General features: G+C 39.8%; 1 protein-coding gene across 1 annotated transcript in view; it reads left to right on the top strand.

The window, feature by feature from the left end:
* The window catches only part of igsf3 (immunoglobulin superfamily, member 3), a 197396-nt gene that overhangs the window by 131379 nt on the left and 48678 nt on the right, over positions 1-17339 (top strand). Inside the window, exon 6 of the mRNA XM_020931924.2 lies at positions 7029-7457. Coding sequence (XP_020787583.1) covers positions 7029-7457 — 429 coding nt within the window. The remainder of the gene's footprint in view (positions 1-7028; positions 7458-17339) is intronic.

Genomic DNA, 17339 nt, shown 5'->3' with positions numbered 1-17339 from the left:
CACCGCAGATTTGTTTTGGTCTTTGGTTTTCACACACTTTAGGATCCAAATACTGCTTTATTGGAGCTGAATCAGTCATGCAGATAGAGCTGATGCACTTGACTCTCTTCCGAAAGCAACATGATGGAACTTTTGCCTGGTCTCCATGGTGCTGATTGTGTTAACCAAGGCCACAGAAATGTACTCACACAATGTACTTTTTCTGAAAGTGCCCATATTACAATATTCTCTGGTCTATGTTATAATGTTGTTTCCTCATCACAAACATTTATTCATGCATTTTTAACACACAAACCCTGCATATTTAGGCTGAGGTCTTCTCTGAAAACACTCTCTTCCTCCTTGTGATGTCATGTGGTAATACAGGAAGTGCTCCACTGTATTTTTAAACCACATACACCTTCACTAGAAAACATAATCTCTAATGAACTAAAGTTAAAAGTACCACCACATGACATCACAAGGTGGTGCAGAGAATTTTGAGCTTTGGAGATACAGACAGACCAATAGGGATGTAACAATAACTGAAATATGGTGATATCGTATCGTCAAAAGCCTGTGTTTTCAGGAGGAAATCTGCGTGCATACGGTGATGCAAAAGTGCGTGGAATTCAATTGGGTATGCTTGCCAGGTGGCTCGGTGGTGACGCTAGGTGGTGATGTATGTGACTTAAACACATACGTGACGTGAGCAGATCTGACCAGAGTTTTGTGTCTTGGACAGTGTAAACGGAAAAACTACGGTGGAGCATATTCAACTTTTTCACTCTGAAGGCTGGTTTCAGATTTTTACGTTTTTAAGTCCCAAAAATGCCGTCACTGTGTAAACGAAAGGCACTTCAGATCAAATATTTTGTTGTTTTTGAAACCACCCTCTGAAACCACCCTTGAGCATGGAAAAGTTGAATACGCTCCACTGTAGTTTTTCCATCTACACTGCCCAAGACGCAAAACTCTGGTCAGAACTGCTCACGTCGTGTACGCGTTTACGTCACCACCTAGCGTCACCACCTAGCGTCACCACCTAGCGTCACCACCTAGCGTCACCACCTAGCGTCACCACCTAGCGTCACCACCTAGCGTCACCACCTAGCGTCACCACCTAGCGTCACCACCTAGCGTCACCACCTAGCGTCACCACCTAGCGTCACCACCTAGCCGCCTGGCATGCATTCTCGATCGAATACGCTACGTTCTCTTGTAAACAGGCCCTAAAATAAGTTAAGGATCCTAGAAGAACATAGCAGGCTACTGTTCAAACCCTGCTTTGTTCATACCACTTAGTTAATGCTCTCTTCTTACTATAAACTTCATACTTTTTTTCTTTTTCGATAATAAACAAGATCAAATTCATATGTGGCTGCCATGTTTGTATGCAGCTCACATCGGGAAACTCTATGTAAATACAGTTGGATGATGTGGACGACCTTTGACCTCTGCCGCGCTGCTGATGAACCTACAGGGGGAGAGAGAAACCTCCTCTGGGAACCATGTTGTTAGTTGCCATGGTAAACCCAAGGTGCTTGACTGGAAGTTTTCTTGGCTTGGTTCAGACCACAAGGACATCTGTGGTGGTACAGGGAGTTTAATTGCCTATAGGGAAACCACTATAGAAGTCTTAATTGAAGTCTTATTGGAGAAGAAATGCTGGAAATGTTAAAGTTAATAGGCTATGTGCTAGTATAATACTGCTTTAGGCATTCTCGGGGGTATGAGTATAAAACTGCATTTCTATTGTAAGAATGAAGTGAAGGAAATAACTGTACTAATGAAACAGCTTACTGCTAGTTTTCAATCATCAACAGTTTCACAGCTTTAGGGCATTGTTGGTCCTTTTCCTTCCTTCATTAGTGTTTTTTATTTTTTTATTTTACTTGCACAGTCATGCAACTTACTACATTTTTGTGGGTGTAGGTCTCATGGCATTTCATAAAGCTAATGTGGTTGTGTGACTCCTAGCAAGGCCTGTCACAAGGAAAACATTTTTGAAGCACGATATGTTGCTAGGGAGGAATATAATGATTGAAACTACTTTAAGCCGCAGAGACTTTCACAATAAAGCAGGAAAATTCCACTGAACCATTTTTACCTATACTGCATTATTAAAAGGCCTGAGCTGTAACAAATAAATGGCAGAATGAACCAGTAATTAGTCCTGGAAGTTACTTTTTCAACTTTTCAACAGCTCAAATCTTACTGTATTACAAAAAACAACTAGGGCTGGGTATCATTTAAAATGTTGCTGATATGATACATACCTCGATACAGTGCACTTTCGATTTGATACGATATATTTCAAATCTATTCGACAGTATAATAAAAAAATAATGGTTAAATCATGGCTGTGATCAGAGGTGGGACCTAGTCATTGTTTTGCAAGTCTCAAGTAAGTCTCAAGTCTTTGACCTCAAGTCCGAGTCAAGTCTCAAGTTAAAGACAGGCAAGTCCAAGTCAAACCCAAGTCGTCTGCTTTGAGCTTCAAGACATTTCAAGTCTTTAAACCAAAATACCAAATATTGCTTAGATTTTTGCAATTTATATGACTTTTTAAACTAAATTGTTCTTCTTCTGTAGTACATTTGAGGATACCACATCACAGTACTTCAGTTACATCCAAAGTAACAGACAGAGAAGTGACAGTATCAACTGTAAAGAGAAAAGTATTTTCTAAAAACATATATATTTTTAGGAGAATCATCAAGTCTTCTCAAGTCAAAGGCCTCAAGTCCGAGTCAAGTCCCAAGTCACTGACCTTCAAGTCCAAGTCGAGTCCCAAGTCTTAGTCCATTTTATCAAGTCAAGAGTGACTCAAGTCTAACTCGAGTCCAAGTCATGACTTGCAAGTCCCCGTCTTTGGCTGTGATATTAAAAGTCTTTGTTAAACCACTTCTTGTGCAAAATTCATATGAAACACAAACATTTTATTCATCAAAACAGTGAAAATGTCAAATGTGTTGAGTTTCATTCCTCTAACCAAGCAACTGTAGCACTGTAACTAAAATAATTTTGTAAAATACACCAGAAAATACTCTTGATGATATATCAATACAGCAGCCTACATTTATCGATACTGTATCATCACATTAAGTGATACAATATATTGATATTTTCGATATTTTTACACACTCCTCACTATTGCAACAAAATTACATGATCAGGCCCACCTCTAACATAAATTAATAGGAAGAGGGTCTAATTCTGGGCCACTAAAACCCAGGGACTCGGGACAACAGACGTCTTCAATGACATGATAAATATTGAGCCCCAAAATATATCGTTCCAGTTATCATTGAAGGATAAGTTGATATAGTATTTATCGTGGCAGGGCTACTCCTAGCCCTCGTTTTTGGTTATACACTTTAAGGAACACATCTTTCATCTTTATACACTATATTTTGGCCAGAGCTATATCAGTTGCCACAATGTTATTTCTCCAAAAGTGAAAGTCATTCCTGGGAAGCTTCACTCCATTGTCCCAACAGTCTTCAGCAATGAGGAGTATGGATGGAGCAATGAGAAGAAGCACTGAGATGAGAGATAGAGGAGAGAGTTATTGTCTATTAGAGAATTATGGCCAAAGGCGGAGCTCTGGCCTGGATAGTCCCACATTGATTGTGCTCCCCTGAAGGACACCAGGGCTGATAGCTGTCAGGGCGAGTGAGAGGCCGATGGGAGAAGAGAGAAAGTGACAGGGCAATCGACTTGAACTTCACCTGGAAATCTGCAAAGTGTCGAAGAGAGGAAGCGTGTGTGAAAAAAGTCACTCTTCATAAAGAACCTGGGCAAGACGGATGAGTCGTTAAATGGCAGACTATCTAATTAAAAAGAGATTTCCAAAAACAAAGCAGATTAGAAAAGTCTATTTTAGTGACACCCAAGGATTTGAGTTGGCATATAGCATTTCAGCTAGTGCAAGCTTTCACAAAATATAACCTGCTTTAGTTTTAGCTTCTGTAAACCCTTCTGTGGACCCTTGAGAGCTTTAAGCCACGCTATAATGTACATAAACATAAACAAACATACCTGGAGTTGTAGGTTTGTTTCATTCACACATGTTTGAGTAATATTTTTTGTATTAGTCTGTCAACATCCCAAATCTCAAAATGCTCTGTTCCACCTTGTGATGTCATGAATCGGTACTTTTCAAGTTAACAGCTCCTTTTACCTTTAGTTCACTACAGATTGGCAATTCCAGTGGTGAAATTATCTAAATGATCCTAGTGAAGGTGTATGTGTTTTAAAAACACTGTGGAGCACTTCCTATATTACCACATGACATCACAAGTTGGAACAGAGTGTTTTCAGTCGGAGAGAAGAACTCAGCCTACACATACAGGGTTTGTGTGTTAAACATGTGAATGAAACAAAACACAACTCCAGGTCTGTTTTTGATGAGGATATGACATTATAACAGATCAGAAAATAGTGTAATATGGGCCCTTTAAAAGAAAAAAAGTTAAAACATGTAAGACTCGAGATGCTTTTATTGTAGACACACAACACTTAACAAGTAAACCATGTGTTTGAGTTACAGTGGGATTTGTCTCTCCGGGTATTTACAAATATTAGATTTTTCTCATTTAATTATATTCATATTATCTAAATTGTTCAGAAATAAATGGTGAGCACAAATAATATTTAGTGTTTAAATGTTTATAACTTTAAACTGTGTAGGTGTATCTTGGCAATAATGTATGCAGTTGGGTGAACATTTTTAGCTTAATGAGGGGAGTTTAGACTTGGCAAGCCGTTGGGTATAGATCGAACATCGGAGTTTAGAGGAAATCTCTCCCTTGGGCTTTCTCTTTGTAGCTTTACCATTAATTTCAGTTTCACTTTTTACACAGAATGTATCTTAACTCAACAGAAACTGGGGTTATGCATACACCTACGAGGATCATGGATTAAGGTGGCTGTGGTGCAGGCCTGCCACTAGAGAAAACTATAATGGAGATTACAGATTGCTCCAGTAGTTTGTCAATATGACCTCAGTGCACTTTGAGTAAGTATGGTCCGCATCACCGCCTTTTGGAGCTCGCTCACTTATTATGCAATACAATGGGAGTTACACTAAGAAATGTACAGTACAGGGCTGCCCCAAGCACTTGACAATACATAAGTCAATAGGAAAGTGTTGGCTTGCCAGATCAAGAAAAACAAGTAAATAGTTGGGGTTCACAATAGCAAACATTTATTTTCCACAGTTGGTGTCATATGGAGAAGTAGGAAAGCTCAATATTTGTGCTTGAGTGTGTAAACGGGTGCTTTATACACTGCCAATAGATAACTCAAAAGCACTGGGCACAGAAATCGTAAATATGGATGCTATGGTTTGTGCCAAGATTTGTGTGTGCATAAAGCGAGGGAATGTATAAACTGATGATAATTAAAAATAGTCAGACACTGAAAGCTAGCGACACTTTACACTTCATAGTCAGTGTGTAGTCTACATATATATATAGTCCCATTATATTGATCTGATAATGCAATAGGATTTTTATTTTTTTTTTAATCAGTGTGGTGGCAGTGGTTAATAAAGTGTACATTACAATTCCACACGTTGTAGTCGTTGCCGTCCTAGATTTGTGCCATGTATTGTATAAGAAGCTCTTGGGGTCAAAATGAAATTGCTGTCTGTTGTCTGCACCTAATTATAAATCGCTTTATTGTCTGAGAATCAGGAAGTGCACCCTTGGCATGCTTGTTCTTGTTAGTGTTAGAGTGACTGACCTCTGAATGTTGTGAAAGGTACAAAACTCACTGCGGTAATTAATTAAGATGCTAGGATAGGATTGCATCAGGAAAGTGAAGAATAACTAGCCAGGTTGGCACCACCTAGGGCCTCCGATCAATTTAATTTCCCTTCAGTGACTATGTAAGGAATCGGAATACACTAGACAGTTCTCAAAAACCCAGGAAGTGCGAGTTCGGGCACCAGCCAGTCAGCGAAGATCCATACATTCTGTGTTGAAAACGATTCCTGAGATCGAGGATTTAAATCCGGAATAAAGAGAATATTTGGTGAATTTTACCAAGGGGAAAGACATTATTGCCTTTCTTCATTTGGGAAAAGCTTAATATACCAGTTAGCCCCATTAGTGGCGCATTACATAGGTCAAAACCAAATAGCAGCGATTGGTTAAATTAAAAAAGTACCCGCCTATAGTCGAGCGAACGAATCCTAATGCTGTGAGGTCAGACGGTTTCCACAAAGTGAAACCGGTTGATGAATCAGGCTAAGGAATAACATGACTGATGCAAAAATAAAATTAAAAAAAATTAGTTCTGCTTTTCACATTTGTAAGACAGTAAGTAAGGGGCAACAGTGGCTCAGTGGAGAGAGTAGTGGTCTCTTGTTTAGGTGAGAGCTCTTAGTCATGGCCACAGCGCATCTTTTTATGTCTCCTCACATTTTCCAACGCAAGTTTTAACTTAAATCTGCACAATTTAACTAAAAGTCCAGCGTCTCCTTCTGTCTGCGTCTGTGTGTGCGTCTGCCCCACTCCCCCTCCCTCTCTCTGATCAACCACAGCTCCTCACCTCTTTCTCTCCTCTGCTGCTTCTCATCATTAGAATCCAAGTTACAAAAAGTAAACCACTATTTTCTCCCCATTTGTGAGTTAAACTTAAGACCTCATTTAGTGCACAGACATCACATGTGTTTCTGCTGATAGCTGTAATGTATGCAGGATGCTTTTAGGCTTAATATATTCTACACATTTATTCCAAACTTTAAATGTGGATTTCTTCTGAAGTTTTGGTCCTATCAACACGAAATAAAAACTGTAGTGATTCTGACACCCTCCTCATTATGCCTGAAGTTCAGCTGTCTATGTTTTCAATAAGATAGAAGAGGATCAGATTGAAAGGTTGATCAATATGGTAGAGAAAAAATATTTTAAAATTCCTATATCGCCCAACTCTATATCAAAGTATTGTTTGAACTAATCTGGTTGTCTCTTAATGTACAGTGACCACATTGAAACATATTACAAGCCATTCTAATATTGTGTTTTGTTCCCACACAGAATCCTCTTTCGTGGTATCCGCCTCCTCTAGAACTCCCTACATCACTTTTGGAGACTCCTTCGATCTGATCTGTTTGGTGAAGCCTCGCCATAACCCACGCGTGCCCACCTCAGTCACGTGGCGATTCAAACCCGCCAGCACGGACTCGGAGGAGGAGGGCCAGGGGGACGGCTTCAAGGAGCTGGTGACGTTCACGCGAGAGGGCACGCTGCAGTGGGGGGAACAGCTGCTTGGACTGGGCACGCGGACCACCGTAGATCGCTCCCACTCCAACACAAACTTCCGCCTGTCCGTGACCAAAGCTGGGCGTCGGGAGGCGGGCAAGTACCAGTGCACCGCTGTGCTGTGGAGGAGGAATTACGACAACAGCTGGAGCAGGGTGGCCAACCGCACCTCCAACCTGCTGGGCATCAGCGTGGTGCAGCCAGGTGAGACTCAGACCTGAATAGATGGTTTTAGATTCTAGACTGTGATCATCTCATACTCTCAGATAGGGACAATATCCAAATCGTTCACAATATACATCTCGTGATATTTATTGCAATCTTTTGTGGCAACTAACAAAACTGTAAATATGCTACTTTTTCCTCTTAAAATACCTTCACAAAACTTAATCCAAAGAACTAAGGCTAAATTCAGATTGCAGCCTGAAGTGACCCAAATCCAATTTTTTCACCCATATGTAACCCAGACCTGATACATATCCGATCTTTTGACATGCGAATTCAGTCTGAACCGCCAGGTCACATTTATCCCACCTACATGTCAGGCTCAGTGTCTAGTCAATGGAGGGAAAGCGAGGTTAGCGATTTTATTAATACCAGGCAGTTTTTGAAATAATTGCCAAAGAAATGGCCGAGCGTGGTTTCAGGCAGTCCTGGCTCCAAAGTCAACAAAAAAGAGCCTGCAATCCAAATACAAGGAAGCTAAAGCAAACGTAGCGGCCGTGGATGTGTAACCTGTCTATTTTACGAAGAACTGAACCGTATTTTGGGAGACAAGCCCAGTGTAGGCTATTTCCGTAAACACTGAGCACACTCCCTGCATGTGGCGTCGTTGTGTCCTCCAATGCAAATGCGGGACACTTTTGGGGCGTTTAAAGTTCACACTGGAGATTACATACAAGTCGCAATAAATTGGAAAGTGAACGACCTCCCAAAAAAATCGGATTTCACAAAAAAGTCCGAATTCAGTATTAAACCCTGCAGTTTGAACGTAGCTTAATCCCGAATTCACACCAGGAGCTGCAGCAGCGCTTAACGTAGGCGGAGCTGCGCGTACGCGTAAATTTCAAAGTTTCAATTCACACCAGAGTGTCAGAGACGCTCCTGCTACGCAGCCTGCACATCTTCTCACTGTTTTTAGACATCACATTTTGTACTTGCTTTTTATCATTTATTTTATGTTAAAGTGTATTAAGTCAGAATGTGTATTAAATGTATTGTGAATTAAGTGTACAACTGCAATGCATTTGCGTTTAACGAGGTTTAAATCTATTAGCACGCACATTAAACACCTCAGGGTTTTATGTCTTATGTCCGTCCAGGTAATAAGGCCGATACGTTTATATGTTGATACAGAGTCCTGCACCGATGGATACAGGCAAATAGTCGCGGAAACTGGCGACTGAATTTTAAGGGCGGGTCAGGACTAATTCAGGTCTAAACCAGGACTAAACCCGGACTAAATCAGGTCTAAACCAGGTCTAATCTTGGAGAGAGAGAGAGATAGCGAACCCTGAGCCCCGCGGAGCAGGTGTCCGAAAAGCGCAACGGCTGCACGTACCTCTTCTCCAAGCTCTGCACCGGTCCTTTCGCCCGCGGACACTCGGGGCTACACGGAAGGACCCCCGAGCACATTTCGACAGTGAGTCCTGGTTCTGGTTTAGTCCTGGGTTAGTCCTGAGTCCCTGTAGAATTGGTGTCTGACATCGTAAATCACGTGCGCGTTGTTTACGTCGCTGTCTTGACTTTGGTTAAATTATTTTGAAAGGGCATCGGAAGTTTATTTTGACACCGCGTGTTTATTTCCTGTCTTTCCCCTGCTAAAAACCTTGGAGACGCGCCGTTGACGCTGCATAATTGGAAGTCCAACCTCTCGAGCAGCGCGTCAGCGTCAGACGCTCGTTGGACGCGCGTATGACACTGTCGGTGTGAACTGTCAGACCGGTTAAAATGGAGTTCTAAAGCAGCGCGTCTGCTGCTCGGGTGCTGTGCTGCTGCGCTTACGCGCCTTTGCGCTTTGGTGTGAATTGGGGGTAAGCTTTAAAAGTGCTAATAACAGTTATTTCTTCATGTAGTCAGCTCTGAAACGGAGCAAAGGTCTATGTAGTTCCTTCTGTTTTTTAAGCTATTGCTACACCATAACTATCAATTTAAAGGAGATTTGTAATTTGATATATTATGACGGTCCACGATATTATTGTGTGACCTTATTTCAGTTATTGTCACATCCCGCAAGATACAGATTTCCCTAATGATTACATTGTACTTTGCCATGAAATATACAAAAGGTAAAGTCCCAAATATGGAACCTGATCATTTCTATTATTGACTAGACCAAGACCATGCTATATTATAACAAAAATCAGTAGTTGTAGCAATAGATTGAGGATAAAAAATACAAGCTGAGATTAATGCTGCTTAAAGGTGCACTATGTAAGTTTTTAGTCACTTGCTTGTTTCTCTGTATATACGATTGCTCTGCCTGGAATCTTCCACAGTATGACATTAAACAGATCTACCTTACATTTATTCATTTATTCATTTACAGGTGGTTTAATAGCTCAAAAATACCTATAAAACAGACATTCTGACTGTGAACGGTGTTGCCTCTCCACAGATCTGACCTGTAACTTGGTCTGGCTTGGTCTCCATGAATATTGAAAGGTTTAATACCATACTGTGAAACATTCCAAACAAAGCAATAACATCTCCAGGGAGTAAAGTGTTTGATGGGCCCTCCACCAGAAACATTACACAATGCACCTTTAAATGCCATAATTATACCGAAAATATTTGGTATGTTTTTTTTCTGTTGGCTGGAAACAAACAGTGCTGCACAGAGACAGCACTTTGGAAACTGTCTGTTTATAAAATGAGCTCTGCAAATAAAGTGGATTGGATTAGAGCAAAATACAAAGTGAAGGACTGTGCAGCATGAGTTGACTGAAAATGTTGTTTCCTTGAGTTCTGAAATTAAGTTCTTAAATATTAGAAGTTCTGTATATGATCCTCAAGCTTTTTGGATATGGTTAGGTTAGTTTAGATTTGTGCCATTTGTAGTTAAAAGCACATTGGAAAACATGTGTAAAAAGCTCAAAGTGCACCATGACATATGAGAGGTGGATGAAGAACTCAATTTTGTTACTTGTGTAAAAGCACAGTTACAGAGGTAAAAGGTTACTCAAATCATAAAGAAAAATACTTTTACCTTTCAGTCCAGATCTAAAATGTAGCGAAGTAGAAAGGACAGATATCTGCTCTCAAATGTAGTGAAGTAAAAGTAAAAAGTATCCACTATAAAACTTACTTAAGTAAAGTACAGATACCTAAAATTGTACTCAAGTACTGTTCTTTTACTTTTGGCGTTTGTTACATTCCATCACTGTGAAACATTAAAAAAAACATATGACCAGACAATAAACAATCATTACAGACACTGAAATAAACAAGATGCAAGTATTAAGGAGCTCAAATTATAACCTTATTATAACTTTATTGCACTGTTATTGTGGTAACCTGTTAATTTACCCATCATGTAATAGAAAATACAAAGTACCAGTCTAAAACTACTTTTTTTTTTTTTTATGTATTTATTTATTTGACAGGGACAGTATACATTAACCTCACCCTACATTAATGAACATTTCTGTAAAGGAACCAGATTTATCCACAAGGCTAATTTTCACCAGCAGTCCCTGGACAGATGTATCCAGGCTGGTGCCACCTAGTGCCTCTGCTCAATTTCATTTCCCTCCAGTGACTAGGTCAGGAATTGGAATACACTAGAAGGTTCGCAAAAACCCCAGAAGTGTGAGTTCGGGCACCGACCAATCAGTGAAGAGCCATACATTCTGTGTTGGCAACGATTTCCAAGATTAAGGATGTAAAGCCGGAACAAAGAGAATGTTTGGTGAATTTTATCAAGGGAAAAGATGTTATTGCCCTTCTTCCTACAGGATTTGGGAAAAGCTTAAAATACCAGTTAGCCCCGTTACTGGTACATTACATACATTACATACCAAAGAATAGCGATTGGTTAAATAAAAAAATTACCCGCCTACTGTCGAGCAAACAAATTATAATGCTGCGAGGTCAGACGGTTTCCATGAAGTGAAACCGGCTAATGAATCAGGCTAGGACAAATGTCAGATTGGCACCCTAAAAAAGACAGGTTACGTACAAATCTATTTACATAATACACAGACATTAAAGCACATGCAACAGACAAACAAGTTCACAAGCATTCACAACAAACAGCTCAGATATACTGAACAAGACAGAGCATGAACTGGAGACAAGACATCATTAAACAAAGACCAAGTGTCAGTGTGAGCAGTGCTGGTTTTCACTGAGCCATTTCTTTATCTTTTTAAAACTTATTTTAGGTTGTTGCTTCTCTAATGTGAATGGGGGTTGAGTTCCACTGATGTGAGGCTTTGATATAAAAGGTTGATTGTCCAAATGTGCTCCCTGTGAGTGGAATTATGCACTCCCCTCTAACTGCCCCCCTAGTGACCTGTTTAGTAGATGATCTTATGGTAATGAATTGTGCAAGTGGAGATGACGACAAATATCTTGGAGTAATTCATTCAGAAATATTCAGTTGAAATGGCAAACAGATTCTAGCCATGTTTATATTACAAAACTGAATTTGTATGACTGCCCTGTGCCAGATTAACCCAGAGTGTGTCAAAATGAAAATGTATAATGATACCCTTCTCTTTGAATTGGCTGAGCTCCGAGGATTTTCTGCTTACTTTAATTGCTCTTAGTCTATGGTTTAGACACTAATTACAGTGTGTGTGGAGGCCAGGCTGCAGTCTTCCTAATGGAAAAGAGTGAATGGACTGCTAAATATCCCACAGGAAGAGCAACTAAGTGAAACAGGTGAGGGGGGAGTGAGGCGCAGATAGAACAGCGTGTCCTTGAACCTCTTCTCTCAGCGGAGGCATTAAACTGTCTGCACCAGCTTCATTGGCCTTGTGTAGCCCGTGCATATGCAGAGACCGGCCAATTAGAGCATGGATACACACAAACAAACACATAGGGAGAAGAAGAAGAAGAAGGGACTGGCCCAATTTAGTCCAGTCTGGTCTACCTAAAATGTGTGAAAAATCCTCCCCGGCGCCTCTCGTCCTGGTGGTATCAAAAGTAAAAAAGATTAGGGGTTTGAAAGTAGTTTAGCCTTGAAGAGTGGTGGAAATGGGGTCTGTGGGAGTGTAGGTTGGAGATATAGAATAGTGATACAGGAGAATACAGGAGGCGTCACTGATGAGGTTCAGTGTGGAGCACAGTTTTAAAGATGTAATGATAATGTGCGTCTCTATAATGAATAGGTAACGGTAGTTTCTCAGTTTAAATGGCCATATTATGTTATTTTCTGATCTATGTTATAATCTTGTATCCTCATCACAAATGTCCCTAGAGTTTTGTTTTTGTTTCACTCATTCATGCATGTTTAACTCACAAATCCTGCATATTTTAGCTGAGTCTCTTCTCTTTTCCACCTTGTGTTGTCATGAATTGCCAATATAAGGGGGTACAGAGCATGTTGAGTTTGATGCTCCAGATATGTTTTTGATAAGGTAACAACATTATAACATGGTTTACAGCTCACAGAAGTAAATTTTGTGTAATAATATAGGACCTTTAAAGAGTTAGTGGCGATAAGAACAATGCAAAGCCTCACTGTGCAAGCTGTTATACTTGTATACTCGATACTGTACACTGAAATGGTAACAGACAATATACTTTTATTGGTGAACTTACTTTTAATGTAGTAGTGATAAGTCACATTGCCGTTTAGAGTAATCTTGGAAATGTATGTGGAAATGCATAAAGTAAATGAAACAAAGGGAGCATTATCATCTCTTCTGCACTAGGCTGTTTCGCCTCATGTCAGGGTATCATGGTATCAACCCAAAATATGCACCATAAGTAAAATCCTCCAGCTAAAGTAGTCCAAGTACACGATCTGGAGATGGGTCAGAGCTTGAAGAATGGGACAGATTTCCATACAGATACAAGAAAGTGAACCTTAACTTTAACTAGTGAAGTCCTTGTCACATAAACATTCAATCACAAACATAACATTAATAAGATAAAACATAAAATAACTGCACTTAACTTGATTTAGGAGGCTTAAACACATTTCTGCTGTCATGATATTTCCTCTGATTGGCTGTAGATTAATGCTGATACAGTTTTTAAACGCGTCATAGAATCCCAAATAAGAGCCTCCTGATAAATGCAGTATTTATTTTCTAATAGAAAATATTAAAATGTAGTTTTCACAGCTTTGGTTCTGCTAGAATCTTCAGTCTGACTCACCCACTCCCCTAGAAGTGATAGCCTACACTACCTATTTATAACTACCACGCTTGCTTGAAACCTCAGATTTAGCCTTTAAGTACTCACATGCGCTGTAGTTTAGTATGAGCTGATGTCTATGATGAGTGATGCGTTTTTCAATTGACTTTCCGACTTACAGTACATAACAGCATTAGGTCTGCATTAGTAACTCGACCTACTAGAAACAAACAGGAAGAGGATCGAGAAAACAATTGCGAAAACACAATAAATATCTTTCAACATGAGCAATGGTGAACCTAAATAAACCTCTATAATACTGGAAGCACTTAAAATGATGACGGATTAGCCGAGGATTATTACTGCATATAGATGGTGCAGGGTTGCTCAGAATTGCAAGGATTTTTGGGGGGGTCATTAAGCGTATTTGAATGTACACTGACTTGCAGTATATACATTATCATTAGACCTGACACAGCTCCACAAACACGTATAAACAGTGGTGGAAGAAATACTTACTTTTGTTACTTAAGTAAAGGTACAGATACTAGATTAAAAAAAATACTCAAGGAAAAATTAAAAGTATTTCATGCCAATTTTGAGATCTAATAAAGCTGCAAATGTATTGATTTGGATAAAGATTTGTGCTGATTTTTGTTCAAGAAAAACAGTTGAATCAATTGTTTTGTTTTCATTTGTATATTTTTGTTTGCTCGAATTACATCTCATAAATAAACCCTCAGCCTTTATAGCAAGTCTCAAACTATTATAAAAATACTTCAATCCTGTTCAAAAATGTAGAGGAATAGAAAGTATTTACTTAAGTAATGCACTTAAGTAAAGTACAGATATCTCAAATTTATACGTAAAGGTGTATTGTGCAATTTTTTGGATGGAGGGTCCATCATCTCCTTGTTTCCATGGATATGTCATTGATCTGCCTGGAATGTTCCACAGTATGACATTAAACAGCTCTTCCTTACATTTACAGGTGATTTCATAGCTCAAAAGTACCTCGAAAAACAAACATTCTGACTGTGAGTGTGGTCGCCTCTCCACAGATCTTTCTTGGTCTGGTCTCCACGAAGATAGAAAGGTTTAATGCCATACTGTGAAACATTCCAGACAAAGTAATATCATCTTCACCATAGAAGTTACACAACACACCTTTAAGTACAGCACTTTACTATGTTTACTGCATTACCTTCCACCGTATGTATAAGTGAATATTTGAATTGCAGAAGTCTCACTTTAACTTGTCAGGGTGAGCCTATTTAAGACAGCTGTATTGAACCAGACTTGTGTGATCGATCGCCCTTTCAAAGCGAGCCCCTGGAATGTAGTCACATGTTACACAGAGTTCCTTATTCTCTGCTCATATTGATTCTGACACACCGAGATGCAAACAGGAGTAAACAGACCCACACAAACACACCAGTGCTTCAGGTTGGCTCCACCAGCTCGGCCCTGACCTCAGACTATCCATGCAGAACACAGTACATCCCCAGGCCCTCTCACAACGTATTTGGAAATCGACTTGTCATCTTAAATGCTCATTTGCCTTCGCAGGGCTAGCTGCTTACTTTGTGTTTTCCATTGAGTGGGAAAAATCTTTGCACTCACGCAGAACATGGGACTAAAATACCAATAAACTCTATGTAGGTATGAGGAAGCCAACAAGAAACTACTTAAAAGTTTGTTCATACCTTTCTTAAATCCAACTTGATATGATAGTTGTTTCACTGTGCTACAGCTAACTATACTTTGTGGGAATTGTGAAAGTTATGGATTAAATATCATTGCTCACTTCAAACAACTGTCTGAGACTTTAGTACTTACTTCAACACCAAAACATACACTGCTGTTGCTCAACATTTATATTATTGCACTATTTTCTGATCTATGTTATAATGTTGTTTCCTCATCACAAACATACCTGGAGTTGTGTTTTGTTTCATTCACACATGTTTAACACACAAACTGCATATTTAGGCTTCTGAGTTCTTCCCTCAAACAGAAAACACTGCTCTACCTTGGCAAAGGAGAAAGACAGTTTGTCAACTCAACAAAGTTTATTTGGTCAGATACATTTCACAGCTCATCCAAGCTGCTTCTTCAGTTCTGGTCAGACGATAGTGGACACTTCCTTAGATCTGTTTGCAAGGAGGAGCTAACTACACTGAAACTAGTCTGAAACTAACACTCTTACTTGTTTACAGTTTCTGTTAGTTAGTTAGTTAGGCCTGTTGAAATTCCCTGAGTGTGGGATCATATTAGCATAACCATTCAGGGCCATAATGGAGCTTTCACACCTCTGGACATGACCTGGCTGCAGCTATTGTTCTCTTGTTTGTTTTAATTTAGGTTTGAGGATGGAGTTGAAAATTGGAGACAGATGGTGTCTGAGTCCTCCATTTCTGTTTAGAGAAGGATTCTCTTTCTTAACAACAATAGCTTCTTTAACTCCCCTTTCAAACCAGTAAACAAGTAAGAGTGTTAGATTCAGAGTAGTTTCATTGTAATTAGCTCCTCCCTGCAGACAGATATCAAGAAGTACCCATCAGCGTCTGACCAGAACTGAAGAGGCAGCTTGGATGAGCTGTGAAACGTATTCGACCAAATAAACTTTGTCCAGTTGACAAATTGAATTTCTCCTTTGCCATGGATTCTACCTGGTCGACTGAGGGATTTTTCACACTGCTCTACCTTGTGACTACCACTACATGACATCACAAGGTGGGAGCATTTTGAGCTTCGGAGATGTAGACAGACTAATAATAAAGTTTTACTGAAACGTGTGAATGAAACAAAACACTCCAGCACTGTTTTTAGCAGGTAACAACATTATAGCATGGCTTAAAGCTCACAACAGTCAATTTTGTGTAATATGGGACCTTTAACTACTTCACTAAATAAGTAGCTCCAACACTGTTGCTTTTGCTGATGTTTTCTTGTACCATTGCACTGGCATTAAGCGAATTAAATGAATTGGTAACAGTTTATAATAACTACACTTTGGCATTGTTTGTAGAGCTCTCAGTGTGTGGTATTATGTTGTTGGTTCCATATTAAATGTAGGCTGCTCTTCTCTGCTTAGATCTTGTCCCCATTCTTTTAACGACAACCATATTGTTTACAAACACGAAAGGGCTCCACACTTTCTTTTTTTCTCAAGCTGCTCCTCTCCATGACAAATCAGTTACAGCGGCGATGCCATCAGTAACCATGACAATCAGTTGACTTCTAAAATCCAGGCGCTACGCATAATAGTGCCATGATTTAGTATGTAAGAGCAGCATCTCCGCAGAGGACCAGTGAGTAATCGCGCCATCTGATTGGCCGCTGAGATCTGGCTCAGACTCCTCCACCTCCTCCTGCCTTCATTTCCATGATGATTCATTTGACACAATCATACCTCTCCTCCCTCTTGTGATGATTTTTCTCAGCTGTTTTCCTAAATGTTAACCACTTCTGGCTGGCATTTTCCATGAAGAAGTGGAATAAAGGGGAGAGCGTGTAATGAGCAGTGAGCAAACAGCGCTGCTCACCAGATTCATAATTGAGAGACTTTAAATCAAGCTTTCCACAGCTACCTACCTGCTCAATATGTATGAGCTACTCCTGTGCAGAAAGTAGTATTGTGTGCGTGGGGCCATACTGTACTGTACACATGTGGTATCCCGGCTTGCTTTGTGCATGGATGAACGCCCGACAATGTTCCTCTCTTCGCCATATGAGCTTTCAAGTGCTTACTATGCAAATATAATGCCTATCTCA

Source organism: Boleophthalmus pectinirostris, unplaced genomic scaffold (genome assembly GCF_026225935.1).
Source record: "Boleophthalmus pectinirostris isolate CB_2022bp ecotype Guang Dong unplaced genomic scaffold, ASM2622593v1 HiC_scaffold_1, whole genome shotgun sequence".
In the NCBI taxonomy this organism is placed as follows: Eukaryota; Metazoa; Chordata; class Actinopteri; order Gobiiformes; family Gobiidae; genus Boleophthalmus; species Boleophthalmus pectinirostris.
The sequence above is the reverse complement of the archived record's forward strand: the minus strand, read 5'-3'. Positions and strand labels throughout refer to the sequence as shown.